The sequence below is a fragment of the Drosophila miranda genome, chromosome 3, assembly GCF_003369915.1.
Source record: "Drosophila miranda strain MSH22 chromosome 3, D.miranda_PacBio2.1, whole genome shotgun sequence".
NCBI lineage: Eukaryota > Metazoa > Arthropoda > Insecta > Diptera > Drosophilidae > Drosophila > Drosophila miranda.
The window spans coordinates 8,353,170-8,368,512 of record NC_046676.1 but is presented as its reverse complement, the minus strand read 5'-3'; the positions used below and the strand labels follow the sequence as shown (position 1 = coordinate 8,368,512).

General features: G+C 46.2%; 2 protein-coding genes across 6 annotated transcripts in view; one reads left to right on the top strand and one right to left on the bottom strand.

Moving 5' to 3' along the window:
- Positions 1–15,343, bottom strand: part of LOC108158827 (protein enabled homolog) — a 72,247-nt gene that overhangs the window by 54,405 nt on the left and 2,499 nt on the right. For 4 of the 5 annotated variants that reach the window (XM_017291528.2, XM_017291526.2, XM_017291524.2 and 1 more), the window contains exon 2: positions 9,452–11,148. In XM_017291528.2, the coding sequence (XP_017147017.1) occupies positions 9,452–11,137 (1,686 nt within the window). In that variant the 5' untranslated portion in view covers positions 11,138–11,148. Of the gene's footprint in view, positions 1–18; positions 646–9,451; positions 11,149–15,343 lie in introns of those variants that run through there. The other variant, XM_017291527.2, reaches the window with a different exon arrangement.
- Positions 3,162–5,153, top strand: LOC108158830 (esterase B1). Its single transcript, XM_017291533.2, has 2 exons — positions 3,162–3,315; positions 3,395–5,153. The coding sequence occupies exons 1-2, from the start codon at positions 3,269–3,271 to the stop codon at positions 5,046–5,048; spliced, it is 1,701 nt and encodes a 566-aa protein (XP_017147022.1). The 5' UTR covers positions 3,162–3,268; the 3' UTR covers positions 5,049–5,153.

The window sequence follows — 15,343 nt, the reverse complement described above, 5'->3', positions numbered from 1 at the left end:
GTCTCGTCTCACACACACACAAATACACTGAAGCGTATGGGATTTCTCTGATTGCGGCGGGAGAGATTGAAAATCGTGCGACTCCGACGGCGCGCGTCACAAAACGGAATGCTCCAACAACCGAACGCAGCCGACCAGCGGGCCAGAGCCAGACAAGAACGGATCGAGCAAAGCAAGCAATTTTCTGTTGGCGTTGGCGTTGGCGCTGACTTCGCTGCTGCTCCCGCTGCTCCTCTTTGCCTGATGGAGCCCTGCTCTCGTGTTATTCTTGTGGGCCCCCGCAAGAAAACAAAAGCAACGACGACGCTGACGCTGACGCCGACGCCGCCGCTCAGGGCAGCGCACAACTGAAACAAACAACGAAGTCGCAGCCGCAGCCGCTGCTGGCGTTAACTGCGATGTCGGCGATGGCGTCGCACGAGTCTACGAATGGAAAAGCCAAAGCGGAGCGGCAAAGCACGAACTGAATCAAATTGAATTGAAGCGGCGAATGGCGAAACAAAAACACCAAAAAGCAAAGGAGCAGCAGCTGCAGAGGGAACTAGCTTACGAACCAGTGGGGGAGTGAACCTTATTTTACGAGTAAAAAGAGTAGTGGGGGGCCATATCAGCCTATGGGGCGGAGCATACAGGCTGCAGATTGAACTAGTTTATGAAAACATTGCAAATGAGTGACGGAGGAGAAGAAAACCCCATGAACAAATCACAATATAATGGAATTTGCAAGCAATTATTATGGCATAATTTATAGAAATTTGCATGATACAATACTAATAATAATTATTGAAAATACTCAATAAACCATGATTCAAGTTTAGCTCTCCGAATAGTTCAGATTTTAATTAATTGCACAAATATTTCAAATAACTGTGTCCACGGCATGGGTTTTTTTTATTGCATGGAATTCTTCGCATGCTCCCACACTCGTTGGCTTTCAGCCCTGGAAAATGGACAGTTGAAAAAACAATCTCTACATGCGCTCCGAACACAAGCACAAATTGGTGAAAGACGGGGAGGGGAGGGGCAGAGAGAGAGAGTGGTAGACAAAAACCAACACGAGCAAGCGACAAAAAGGGAAGTGGGACAAGGCAAGGAGCAGCTCGAGGGTCGCGTCACCTTTAACAAGTAGGCGGTGGCTGGCGGCATTCATGTAAACACGAGCCCCCAAAAACAACACAAAGAGGAAAAAGAAGGTGACGAAGGAGCAGGCATTTGTAAGATGGGGAAGAGGACTCTGGCGGGGTATTTATAACGAGAGAGTGAGAGAGAGAGAGTGAGTGCCAAAGACTGGCCTTCCCTTCTATTTAATATACCCTGCAGAAGAAGAAGAGGATGCAGACACTTGGAGGTCGTCATGGCAAGAGTCAAATGGAAAACCGAATGCGAGGAGGGAGGGGGAGAGAGGGGAGATGTGGAGCTAAGATAACGACGGGAAGCAAATGCGTAGTCTGCAAATGCAACAACGGCGCCTGGGCTCGAAAGCAGAGCAAACACAAAAGCAACGAACGCACAGGCACACACACACACACACACACACCCACACACCGACATCAACGTATGCTCTCCACAGAATAGATTGCACTGTGGTGCATTTATTTATTTAGTCAATGGAATCTGCAGAATGTGCAGGGCTGGGGGCACTCAGACACACTTAGGACCCCCCCTGCCAGTAATCCACCTGGCAACAGTCTAAGCCGAAATATTGTGGATAGCAACAAAAAGTATTAAAGATACAAAAGGAGGGGACATGTACATACAAATGTATATAAATAACAATAAATGAAAGCTTTTCTTCAAGGGGTGGGAATTTAATAGGAAAACAGGCTTGAGCTTATAAAATTCAATATTAAAGACATTAAAGACACTGTTTAGGCATTTACTTTGATTAACTTGTTAAGTTCTTTACTAATCTAATACTAGTGAGGGTGCTGCAATGATAGAACACGAAACACCAAACAGCAACAGAAACTGAAACAAAAGTAAGCAACGGAGAGAGAGAAACCAGGCGAAAGCGATAACAAAAGTTGAGTAAACGCACAAACAAACAAATGAAATAAAGTAAACAGAACCAACAAAGCGAATAAAGGATGAATAAGAGAGCCAGCGAGCGAAAGAGAGAGAGAGAGAGAGGGGGGCAGCTAAGCTCCGTTGAGGCAAAATTAAATGTTGGTTCAAAGCAGACGAAGTGTGAAATAATCAAATTAACTAATGCACAGACAAGACCAAAGAGCAGGAGGTGAAAAAAGAGCGAGAGAGAGAGAGCGCTAGCGCGAGGTGAGCCAGAGTCAGAGGATAGAATGAGACAGAGACACCCCACCACCACGTCATCACAAGGATGCCTGAGAGTATATTCTTATGGGGTGGAGGCCCACTCCATATATCATTTTGATGCTTAATTAATGACAGCAAAGTACTCACAGGCATCGACAATTAAATACAGAAATTTGTATATTTGCGATTCACAAGATGTTTAAGGAAACAATTTTCCCGTTTGGGGTTTCGTTTAATGAAATGCAAAGATAATCATATTAGAACACATTAATTTCATTCAATTAAAATTAATAGGCAATATCTTTTAAAGTAAGAAATTTCTGTTTCTATTTGTTGAACTTTGGTGACTGAAATGTATGACCTTTCATTGGGATATTGAGTCTTTGGTGTAGACAAAGTTGAAGCTTTTCTACCATTAATCCATTAACATTTCTTCATTTCTTCAATTTGTATGTTCCCTTCTACTATCCTACTCTGGCTTACCCCATAATCTTTGTATAGCTCTGCACTAGCTATAAATATAGATTCTGTACTTGATTTTCCCCTCATCGAACCGAACCGAACCGAACCACACCTTATCAGCCTTATCGGAGGGGCTAACACAATGCACCTATGTGTTCGCTGTCCGAACGCAATTAGGGATTGGCCAAATGAGTACCACTCAAATTTGTTATTATCTAGGGATCCACATATGGAACGGACTCCAGAGCTCCGTCAAATGCTTCGAGTCCAACAGGAATAATTATGATGTCGGAGGGTCGGTCGGTGGGCGGGCATCACGCCACGCCCCACACTTGAGGGGAGGGGGTGGCTGCTATCTAAACAGTTTTATCATCAACTTTTACTGGGGCATAGAGCAGCGAGAATGGTTTTTCAGTCTCTGCGTGGCATTCGACCGCGCTGGAAGTGTAAGCACATAGCTGTCGGTGGAGATTATACAAATACTATACATAGTATAGTATAGAATACATAGAGTACATAGAGTACATAGAGCGAAATGGATTTACGTGTGGGATTTGGTGACAAGGTTAAGCTGGGAGCAAAGTGAGTTCAGAGTTCGGGCTGAAAAGCCTTTTAATCTGGCCGCACGATGACTCATCTTTGGTTTTTCTCTGTTTTTCAGAGTCATCGGCCATAAGCTCATCCAATACCGGCTGGGCACGAATCAGAGCACACAGCTGGAAACGAAATACGGCCTGCTGAAGGGTCTGCAGCGGAGGACCGTCTACGACGGAGAGATCTACCATGCCTTCGAGGGCATACCCTTTGCCCAGCCGCCGGTGGGCGAGCTGCGGTTCCGCGCCCCCCAGCCCGTGCAGCCCTGGCAGGGGGTGAGGGACTGCACGTACGCGAGGGAGAAGCCCATGCAGCGCAACTCCATCACAATGTCCGCCGAGGGCTCCGAGGACTGCCTCTATCTGAATGTGTACGCCAAGAGATTGGAATCGCCGAAGCCGCTGCCCGTGATGGTCTGGATCTTCGGCGGTGGCTTTCAGATCGGTGGCGCCTCGCGGGATCTCTACGGGCCGGACTACTTCATGAAGCACGATGTCATCCTGGTGACCTTCAACTATCGCGTTGGCGTCCTGGGCTTCCTCAGTCTCAAGGAGCGCTCTCTCAATGTCCCCGGCAATGCAGGGCTCAAGGATCAGGTGCAGGCCCTGCGCTGGGTCAAGGAGAACATCGCCAGCTTCAATGGTGACCCCGACAATGTGACGCTGATGGGCGAGTCCGCGGGCGCCGCCTCCACGCACATCATGATGCAGACCGACCAGACGCGTGGCCTCTTCCATCGCGCCATTGTCCAGTCCGGGTCGGCGCTGTGCGCCTGGGCAACGGAGCCGGACAGACGGTGGGCCCAGCGCCTGGTCAAGAAACTGGGCTACACGGGCCAGGAGGACGACGAGCAGGAACTACTGAAGTTCCTGCAGGAGACGCCTGGCAGCAAGCTGGCCCTTCACTGCAATGCGATAATCACGCAGGAGGAGGAGCGGGACTATGAGATCATCGCCTTCGGGCCGGTCATCGAGCCGTATGTGGGGGAGGACTGTGTGGTGGCGCGGCCCCAGCAGGAGCAGCTGGCCAGTGCCTGGGGCAATGCGCTGCCGCTGATCATCGGCGCCAACTCCTTCGAGGGCCTCTTCTCCTACCAGACCACTCTGCAGGATGCCCTTCACATGCTGAGCGCCTTCGAGGCGCTCATTCCCCGCCAGGTGCGCGATGTCATCGACCAGGACGACCTGAACGAAATGGTCAGCCGGCTGAAGGTCGCCTACTTTGGTGACCCCGACCGCGGCAGCATGGAGCTGTTCGAGTGCCTGCACATCCTGAGCACCAAGAACTTTTGGCACGACATCCACCGCACGCTGCTCGCCCGATCGGTCTATGCCCCGGCCACGGCCACCTATCTGTACCGCTTCGACATGGACTCGCCGCACTTCAACCACTATCGGAACCTCAAGTGCGGCCGGAAGGTGCGCGGCGTCTGCCATGCCGATGACATCTCCTACATGTTCTACGGCATACTCTCCAGCAAGCTGGACAAGGCCACGCCCGAGTACCGGACCATTGAGCGCCTGATTGCCATGTGGACATCGTTTGCCATCACCGGGGATCCCAACTGCGAGACCATTGCGCCGGTCAAATGGGATCCCCTGCGTCCCGGCGGTCCCGAGCTGTGCCTCAACATTGCCGATGGCCTGGAGTTTATTCCGCTGCCCGAGAGCAAACAGTTTGTCGTGTGGGACAGCTTCTATACCAGGGAGAGCCTATACTGAACGAATGGACCAGCCAGGGAAAACGGAAGAAAACGAAGAAAAACTGCCCATAATGCCTTAAAACAGAAGTTAAACTGGGAATAAAATAAGGAAAACAACCCATAACCCAGCCACAATCATGATTTATTGAAACTGGTTGCAATTGCCTTTGCCAAACCAGACCCACAAACTGCTTTTACTCGTAGACGTAGTCCCTCTGTCTCTGGGTCGTGTTGGCGTTGCTTTTTGTTGGCTATTTGCCAGGAGATTCCTTGCGAGCCAAGGGAACACCGCAGCAGGTCATTGTTGTCAATCTACTTATTCCGTTCTATTTTTTTTTTTTTTGTTTTTGTTTCTTTGTTCTAGTTTTCCTGCCATCATCCACACATTTCTTAAATTCTTCGAACATAATTAATCAGGTTTTTGGGGAATTCAAGCACACATTTTTGAAATATTTCATTTGGTATTCAGGAAATCGTCTATTATGAAATATTATAATGATATTCTAAACAGAAAACTGAGGTATTTGGGATTTTTATAGCTAGAACCACAAAAGGGAGTGTGAAACATTTATGTGCAATAACGACGCAAGAAATACCCTATAAGCACCTCTTGGAGAGCTACCAATTCAATCGCATCTGGCTTATGGGATGTCTGGCTAAATATTTAGGTCCGTAATGGAATTTTCAACAATTTATTCATTGAATAAATCCCCACTATTGCTTGTGGATAAATTCGTATATTTATGTATCCATTTGTCAGGCTACAGGGTATCCATCAGCCGTTTCGTTCGCCCCCGATTTGTTTATAACATTTCTAGTTTCAGTTAATGGCAATCCGTTTATTTTCGTTTCTCTGGCATCGAGCCAGCAGCAAACCAGATCGATTTATAAATTGTTTTTGATTTTTTTTTATATTTTTTTTTTAGTTTGGCGTGATTTGATTTCTTTTCGTTTCATTTCAGTTGTGTTTTCGCTTTAAGCGAAAATTGGGGATAAATAATTAAATTGCTTTTCGCACATTTCATTTTCCAATGAAAATTTGTGCACGTCATTGTGGCGTGTTGTGTTGAGGGAGGGGGGAAGGGGGCGAAGGAGAATGGGCTGGGGTGGGCGGGTGGGGGTGGCTGTACTGTAGATAGTTTTTGGCTGGCAGCCAGAAATGAAATTTCCATGGCTTATTGGGTTAAATTTAATTAATTTATCTCATTCACAGTGTCCTTTATAAATGTTTTCCAACCGTGTGTAATTACACATATATTCAATGGACATTTCCCTGAATAGGGATCCAATCCAATATGTCTCTTTGTCGCCTGCAATTTGCAATTTCCATGTACCCTAGGTATTGTGAGGGTATAATGATTATTTCTAAATGTTGGCAAGGTAAAAGCTATTTGACAAAATTTATAGATTAAAGAACAAAACCCCTTAAAATCGGTTCAGGCGTTCTTGAGGTATTCAGTATTTCAGGAACAAAAGGAAATAATCACCAAAAGAGAAAGAGTGGAGAACCATTCTGTGTCCCTTGTGCAGGGTATCAAATGTTTCCATGCCTTTCGGTACGCCTTTTTTCCTTGTTTAATTTGCCTTTATTTATGTATTTATTGTTTCATGTGCATCCACTTTTATTCCACTGCACACACAGATACACATGTACTTTTGTTGTGTTTGTGCTTCATTTAAATTTGAATTTTTTCCCTGCGAAATTTACACAATTCCAATTAATGGCATTTAATTATTTATCCGGCATTTTACACAGTGTTCTTCCTGCCCCGGCCCCCCGCAGCCGTCAATGAATTTTGCATTTTTATGGCATGTTGTAAATATTTGCGTTTGGAATTTAAAATTCAAATGGTGTAGACTGAAAAATGGGGTGGCATTGGGCAAAACAATGTCCACTTTTGTGGGCCTCATTGCGTGAGAAAAAGTGCTGTAGGTGGCGGCAGAGAGAGTAAGAGAGAGAGAGTGAGTGAGAGTGAGAGGGGGAATGTAATAGTGTGTGGAATAAGGGGGCTCCGAAAAGCGTTCCCAAGACGAATATTAATGTCTGTACAAGTCCTTTGAAAGGAGAACCAATTTGTTGGCGTTACAAAAATATTTTTGGGAATTTTCTTTAATATTTGAAATTATTTTCTTGTACAAGTCCTTTGAAAGGAGAACCAATTTGTTGGCGTTACAAAAATATTTTTGCGAATTTTCTTTGATATTTAAAATTATTTTCTTGTAATATTTCCCAGAATCCACGCGTGTGTATATTTTACCCGAAAATATTTCAAATATTGTATTGTCCGACACAATTTCTTATATTTACACATTTCTCAAGTATTTCAAATAACACAAAATGTGAATCATCTAGAATCTAGAACTAAGCAATCGCTGTACACCCCTGGGACACGCGCCACTGCCATCATCGATGGCCGCAAAACCGGGGCGATGTCTCAAAATTATAAATACATTTCGCATACAGAAATAAAATCAAATCGAATCAAAAAGAACCAACAGCTGAAAATGAGAAACAAAAAGAAAACACCAAAAAAATGTACCTATTTTTAATAGGCGACGCTTTTGATACCCTTTCAAAGCAATCGTTTGTGGAGATTCTTCAGGAAAAGGAATCCCAATCGAGGGGAAAGGTGCCATCAAAAGGTAATCAAGATAAAGTGTATACCCTCTGCTAGGGTATACCTGTGAAGCAACGAAAATGCGTATAAAAAGAAGAGAAATAATCGCGGAAAGCTATTAAAATTTGGTTTCGGTAGGCGACGCTTTTGATACCTTTTCAAAGCAATCGTTTGTGGAGATTCTCCAGGAAAAGGAATCCCAATCGAGGGGAAAGGTGCCATCAAGACGTATACAGTGGTATACCCTCTTCTAGGGTATACCTGTGGAGCAACGAAAATGCGTATAAAAAGAAGAGAAATAATCGCGGAAAGCTATTAAAATTTGGTTTCGGTAGGCGACGCTTTTGATACCCTTCCGAGCAATCGTTTCTAGTGATTCTCCAGGAAAAGGAATCCCAATCGAGGGGAAAGGTGCCATCAAGACGTATACAGTGGTATACCCTCTTCTAGGGTATACCTGTGAAGCAACGAAAATGCGTATAAAAAGAAGAGAAATAATCGCGGAAAGCTATTAAAATTTAATCAGAAACACAAGCGACCCTGCGGTCAAAATTCCCACAACACTCGCCGCCTATCTGTGACTCTCGCCGCTCCCTCCCCTTGACTCCCAGACACTGACACCGACACACACACACACACACACTCTCCCTCGCCATCTGACCCTCTGTCAGAGCCTGGTGGGATGTTGATAAATCCTCCTGTTTCGGGGCAGGGGCAGGGGCCAAGGCGGGGACGCCTGCTTGTGGACGACGACGACCGACCCGACCCCACTGATTAATCGTCTGCAGAGTGGAGAGGGTCTTGTTCTCGGGTCAACCGCCATGGCGCCAGCGACAGCCAAGAGCAGCAGCCGCAAGATCATTATGGGCATCATCCTCTTCATCATCGTGGTCGGATGCTGTGGCAACATTTTGTTTGTGTGTTTCGTTTTGTATATTTTTGATTCGTGTGACGCGAAAAAGTACTCGCTGCCGCAAATTTGTGTCTCTTCCGTTTTGGATACCCCGCACGAGGGTATGATGGCACTTTTGAGAGGGTCACACCCTCCAAACAGTAACTATAGGCTATAGGGTATCAAATCTTTGATACAGGAAGTCCAACAGCTTGGCTATTTTTGCATTTCCTCTTTAATCCAACGCCTCCCTTCACTCCACCCCTTTGCCACCCGCAAGCTTACTGTTTTTATTTAATACAATTATTCATGCCAGACTGAACAATATGGAAATTTTCACAAAATAAATAACAAACGAGGGAGCGGCGAGATATTGTATAGAGTCCGCGGGGAAGTCGGGAAATATGCCAGCATCAATAAACATTTCTATTAGCTTTAAACAAATGCAATTTCTGTGAAATTTAAAGAAAATTCTGTTCGATTGGGAAATCGGAAAATCCCAGGCTTTTTACGTAGAATTTCCATTCTCGGAAACAAAATGAAATGCATATTCCGTTACCACAAAAAATTCTGAGAATTGTTTCAATGTTTTTTTTTCTCCAGTACAGAAATATCCAATGCCATTTCCAATGGTAGAAAAATATTTTTAAAATATTTATTCGAGAGAGAGAGAGCGAGAGAGGTAGGCCGACTGGCACAGCTACTGTGTGAGAGAGGGACTACATCGATGCGGCTATTGAGGCTGAACAATCGGAAACTTCCTCTCTCTCTCTCTCTCTTCTTTGTCTGAAATTGGAATGGGAAAAATCCCCAAAGTTTCCTAATTTCGCATAAAACTGCTCCATATGGGTATATGCCCATCGATCTTTGCTGGAGTAAATTTAGTAGCAAGTACTTGAATTATTTACTGACCTGCTGGGCGTTCCACTGCTGCATGAGGTCTTCGTGGCAGGGAAGACAGGCCTGGATCATGCCCCGCGGATCCTTGGGCCGCGAGCGGGCGGGGCGCGGATGCTGCTCGTTGAAGAGCGGAAAGTAGGCCACGGACTGGCCGAGTCGCGACTCCTTGGACTTCACCGTGCTCAGCTCGATGAGGCTGCCGCGCCGCTGCTCGTCCCCGCAGACGTAGCACACCTCCGTGATGGAGTTCTTGTCGGGCATGGAGAGGTCCAGTATGCCCACTTCCGCTTGCGGTTGACTGGTCGTTGCGGCCGAGGCGGCGCTCTGTCGCGGCGCTGTCGAGGCACTCACGCTGGCGCTCACGTTGCGCAGGTCCAGCACCGTGGCGTTGTCGTCCTCCAGGCCGGCTGTCGGGGGCGGCCCCAGGTGGGCGCTGCCTGGCGAGGGCATCGCACTGTATGGATTGCCCTTGTAGTGGGCCTGCGGGTGCTCAGGACCGCCTCCTCCGCCCGCTGCCGCCTGCTGCAGCAGGTGGTAGGCCGCCGTCTGCTGCTGCAGCTGCTGGTACTGGGCGGGATGGTAGCTCGTCGCCTGTCCCGGATACGGAGATGCAGCCGCTCCGGGAGCGCTGCCCGGCTTGAATTTGTGCTGGGAATAGCCACCACTGCTGCTCTTTGGGGCCGGCGGTTCGCTGGGCGGTCGCGAGGAGGGCGAGGCCACTGGCATGTCCCGCGATTGCGGCCGACTCAGGTATTTGTTGTTGTTGTTGCTGTTGCTGTTGTGGTTGCTTGTGGGCGTGGTGGCAGTCCGTGGATAATAGTCACCCGCACCCCCCGCACCACCGTATATGGGCGAGGGTGAGGCATTCCGTGAGGTACTAAGGTGATGAGGTGTCGTCGTGGGCGTCCCCGGTGGCTGGTGGGGGGAATAGTGGCGGGCCAGGGCGTAGGGATCCATGCCGTGCAGTTCCGCCAGCCCGTTCTGACCGAGATGCTCCGCACTGAGGCCCAGCACCTGGGCCGCGTACTCGCTTTGGGTGGCCACATCCGCCCCAATGTAGCCCTTGCCGTCCAGCCGCTTCATGTGATAGATGCGCTGCAGCATGGGCTTCTTCTGGCGCTCGTACGCGTCCCACTGCTCGTTGAGGGACCGGAAGCAGAGCAGGCAGGCCCACACATACTCCTGGCTGGACGTCACACTGGCCATCCCGTGTGGCGGCTCGTGCCGCTCCAGAAACGGGAAGAACGACTCGTTCGGCCTCTCCGGGCTCTGGCGCACGCGTAGGGCCTGCATCTCGTAGCCCCCCTGGCTGCCACACACAAAGCACACGGAAATGACCATGTGGTGATCGGGTGGCGCCGATGCCCGACCCGTGGACTTGACCCCCGTATGGGCCGGATAGTAGTGCTGCTGCTGCTGCTGCGCATAGCCCAGGGACAAGGCATGCTGGTGGTAAAGGTCGCTGGGTGTCCTTGCTCGGTGCGCCGCTGCTGCTGCTGCTCCTGGTGAGGGCATCAGCTCGCAGTGTGGATACAGCTGCTGCTGCTGCTGCTTGGACGAGGCCGGAGAAGGACCTCGTCCTGATGGTGGTGTGGGCGTGGTTGCTGGCTCGGATTGAAGGGACTGCTGCTGCTGCTGCTGCTGTGGCTGGATGCCACCACGAAGTTCATTTTTGATATACGCTTTCGCTTTTTCCATAATATTTTCAGCTGCAATGGGAATAAATCAAAGAAAGAGTTCGATGAGAAGTTATAAAAAAGGAAAAACCGGAATAAATATACACATTCCTCTCTTCATAAGCCCCCATTGAACAGCTGTAAACTCAGTCGATTTCCCGCTCCCCACTCTGCCAGCAAAACAGAAAATTCGACGCTCGTTAATCGAACGATTGCCGACGGCGATAACCTATTTAATCGCAGCCCACGATAACCCGCAGCACTCGGCGATCATGATCCCCTGATCTCCGTGGAGAGCATCAATGTGGGAAGTATAAATAAATAAAGCAAAAAAGAAAAGAAAGAACCAGCGAGAAGAATATTTGCATGCTAAAGTGATTCGATGATTTGTCGGACGTTGCTTCTTGTCTCTGAGTCGCGTTGTATTTATTTTGAGTGGCAGTGTGTGGCTTTTTTTTCTGTGTTTTCCTTTTTTTTTTCTGCGCATTTGTTTTCATTAATATGTATTACAGTTTCAGCGACATGTGACGCAAGTCTCTCAAAAGGAAACACTCGAAAAGCTGATAACAAGCGAAATGGCAGGGGAAAAGCGGAGGCGAGGAAAGCCCCCGTCCCAGGGAATATATGAGCGAAACTTTGGGAACGCTATTTGCATACATATATCTCGCACTCGAGCTGTCCAGAATAATCCGGCTAAATGTGGGGCCCAAATGTACATACATATATCGATTATTTGCTGATACGCAAAACCAGATCGAAATGTTGCTAATTTTCTTTATCAAAGCAAAGCAGATCCACCACCACAACATTTGCTAAACAATTCGGTGCTGTCCTCGTTTAGCGCACCCCAAAAATGATGAAATGAAGCGGTAAACAGAGGTAAACAGGGCATACCCTTACCGAGGGTAAAGTAGGGTATTTCAAAACAATTCAATAAAGGTTATTTTCCTGTAAAGTTATCCAATCAAAATATTAGGAAACCCATTACATTTTTCATTATTTACTCAAAACAATTTATTTAGTTTCTGCAGCAGCAAAATAAAGTTGTAAAGTGCACATAAAAAAGCAAACAGATCGGTGGCTTTTCATGTTTCAATTATTTTTTATGAATGCACATTTTCATTGATTTTCTGCAGAATGGTTTTTGCTTCTTGCTTCTGCAGAACTTCAGAGAGGGAGAGCAGAGCGCGCGCGGGTAGCTTTCATTTCACTTTATATGCATTTGCTTTTTTCTTTTTTCTTTGCTTTTGCAAGCTTTTAAGAGTTGTTTTTCAACTGTTCGTGAGTGTGTGTTCGCGTGTGTGTGTGTGCCTCAGCCTGCACTTGAACATTGTTGCTGTTGTTGTGCCCGCCGCCCCCCCACACTCGTTCGTCCTGCAGTTGTTTTAAAAGTTTTTATACCCGATATTTTTGGAGCTAAAGGGTATGCTGCGTTCGCATTGAAACGTGGAAAACTGATGCCTGACTGATCGACAATACAATAAATATTTTAGACAGCAATACGTACACAGAAAAAATAGCACAGTCACAAGAAACACACCCACCCATAGTTTTTAAATTCAAACATAATAAAATTAAATAAAAATAAATAAATTTGATTTCAAAATAAATTTATTTATACACACGGCACATATTTAATCTAAATATAAAACAATTTAAAATAAATATATTTATTAAATTTGTGGGAAATATATTTAATTTAGATAAGAAATACTAGAAGGCAAGCCCCCTGGCACACTCGCCTCACTCGCTAGCGCCGTTATGAGTAAAATATCGGACAACGACGAAGACACAAAACTTTTTCATATAATAGAGAGATATCGGATCAAATATTATAATATTAATATTAATTTGAATAAATATAATATAAATATAAATAAATATTCGAGGCTCAGGACGTTTATTCTCTCTAATGAAATCTTTGCCTAACACAAAGTCACCTAAAATCCTGTATATAGTACATATGATATATCGATTATTCACTGCCTTTCCATCTCACTGCCAAGAGATTTCCTTGTAGTTCGATATGTACTTTCCTCACAACAAATAGCTTAGTAGAGGGTATCTCTACAGTCCAACTAGTTAATACAGTGAAATTTCTAGTTTTTGTTTGCTTGCTGCACATAAGAACATTTTTATGGCCCTCGTGTCCTTGTTTTTGTTTGAATTTTCTACTTTTTTCTGCGCTCTTTTTTTTTAGAAAGAGTAGTAGCAGGGAGGAGGAGGGCAGAGGCGTGGCACTGGTAGTACCAAGCCAGCAAAGCATTTTTAAAGTTCTCTCCCGCTCGTTCTACCCCCCTCTGTACTTTTTATGAAATTTGTAACTTTAACAATTGAACTTCTTTCGCTCTCCCTTTCGCCACTCTCTTCTACATTTTATGCTCTCTCTCTCTCAAGCTTATCTCTGATGTTCTTGACTTTGTTTTTGTTATTCTATGCCGTTACAGTTGGAGGCGAAAATAGAACGGAAGTTGCCTTCACGAAGAGAGCGGGCGGGGAGGGGAGGAGGAGCGGGGAAAGGCATTGAACAAGTTGCAGGACAAGAAAGAACAAGTTGCGAAAGTTTTTAGCGCAGTTGGGAATTCCCATTCACCCATTCTCCTCCCTCCTGTTGCTCCTTCTGTTCGCGATTATGGGTTTTTTTTATGTACCCAGTAATCGTAGAGTGGTATATCAGGGGTATATCTCATTCGTGCTAATGCTATATGTACAGCAGACCCTGTAAAGTATATGATCCTTCTCTAGAGCAAAATTCATGGATGCATGCATGTCCTTCCAAATAACGAATGAAGAGCTCTCTTGTAGCCGCTCTTAAGCGTGCCGTGCCCGTGCAATGGCAGTACTGGGTATGTCATTGTCGAGGCAATCAACTAAAGCGTTCCTTATTTTTTTTCGCCTTCTGTTCTGTTATTATACCCGATACTCAAAATGAGTATTGGGGCATATTAGATTTGTGGTAAAAGTGGATGTGTGTAACGTCCAGAAGGAATCGTTTCCGACCCCATAAAGTATATATATTCTTGATCAGCATCAATAGCCGAGTCGATTGGGCCCTGTCTGTCTGTCTGTCTGTCCGTCTGTCCGTCTGTCCGTCTGTCCGTCCGTCCGTCTGTCCGTCCCCTTCAGCGCCTAGTGCTCAAAGACTATAAGAGCTAGAGCAACGATGTTTTGGATCCAGACTTCTGTGATATGTCACTGCTACAAAAATATTTCAAAACTTCGCCCCGCCCACTTCCGCCCCCACAAAGGACGAAAATCTGTGGCATCCACATTTTTAAAGATACGATAAAACCAAAAACGCAGAATCGTAGAGGATGACTATATGTTTTAGAATGTAAGATCTCAACCAGATCGTATAATTATTATAGCCAGAATCAAGAAAACAATTTCATTCTTTCTCGCTCTGTCTCTCTCTAACACACAGGTTTCATGGTCGGTTTTGCCACTTGCAAAATATGAGTTCAAGGATCTCAGAACCTATAAGAGCCAGAGCAACCAAATTTGGTATCCACACTCCTGTGATATCGGACCTTGACCGTTTCGTGTCCAAATTTCGCCACACCCCCTTCCGCCCCCGCAAAGGACGAAAATCTGGGGCATCCACAAATCTCAGAGACTATTAAGGCTAGAGTAACCAAATTTGGTATCCGCACTCCTGTTAGATCTTACTATAAAACGTGTATCTCAAAATTTCGCCCCACCCCCTTCCGCCCACACAAAGGACGAAAATCTGTTGCATCCACAATATTGAGGATACGAGAAAACTAAAAACGCAGAATCATAGATAACGACCATATCTATCAGATTGCTGAATCTGGACCAGATCAGATAATTTTTATAGCCAAAAGGAACAAATCAATTTGCACTGGCTACGCAGCGCCCGACGTCACGCTCAGACTGATTTTCTGTCTCTCTCTTTGTCGTGTCGTTCAATATTAGCGGCGTCTGCCGGAGGAGAGCCATACTGACTAAGTATCGGGTATAACCGTAGAGTTGCGGTGTCCGCAGCAACTCACAACGTTCTCCCTCGTTTTTTTGTTATTTTCTGAGGAGCCTGCAATGGGAGTTAAGGTGCTTAAGTTTCGCTGTTTTCATTGTTCGTTGATTTTCCTCGTATTTTCTTCGTATTTTTCTTGTGCCAGTTTCCACTTGTTTTTATTTTGTTCGTTGGAGGGGGAGGGGGGCGTGCTGAAAAAAACTAAACGCTGCGGGGAGACACCGAAGCCAT

Bases quoted from the DNA above. Each gene is read 5' to 3' on its own strand.
- LOC108158830 (XM_017291533.2), top strand. From the start codon at position 3,269: ATGGATTTACGTGTGGGATTTGGTGACAAGGTTAAGCTGGGAGCAAA. The intron at 3,316-3,394 runs GTGAGTTCAGAG...TCTGTTTTTCAG, and splicing joins AAGGTTAAGCTGGGAGCAAA to AGTCATCGGCCATAAGCTCA.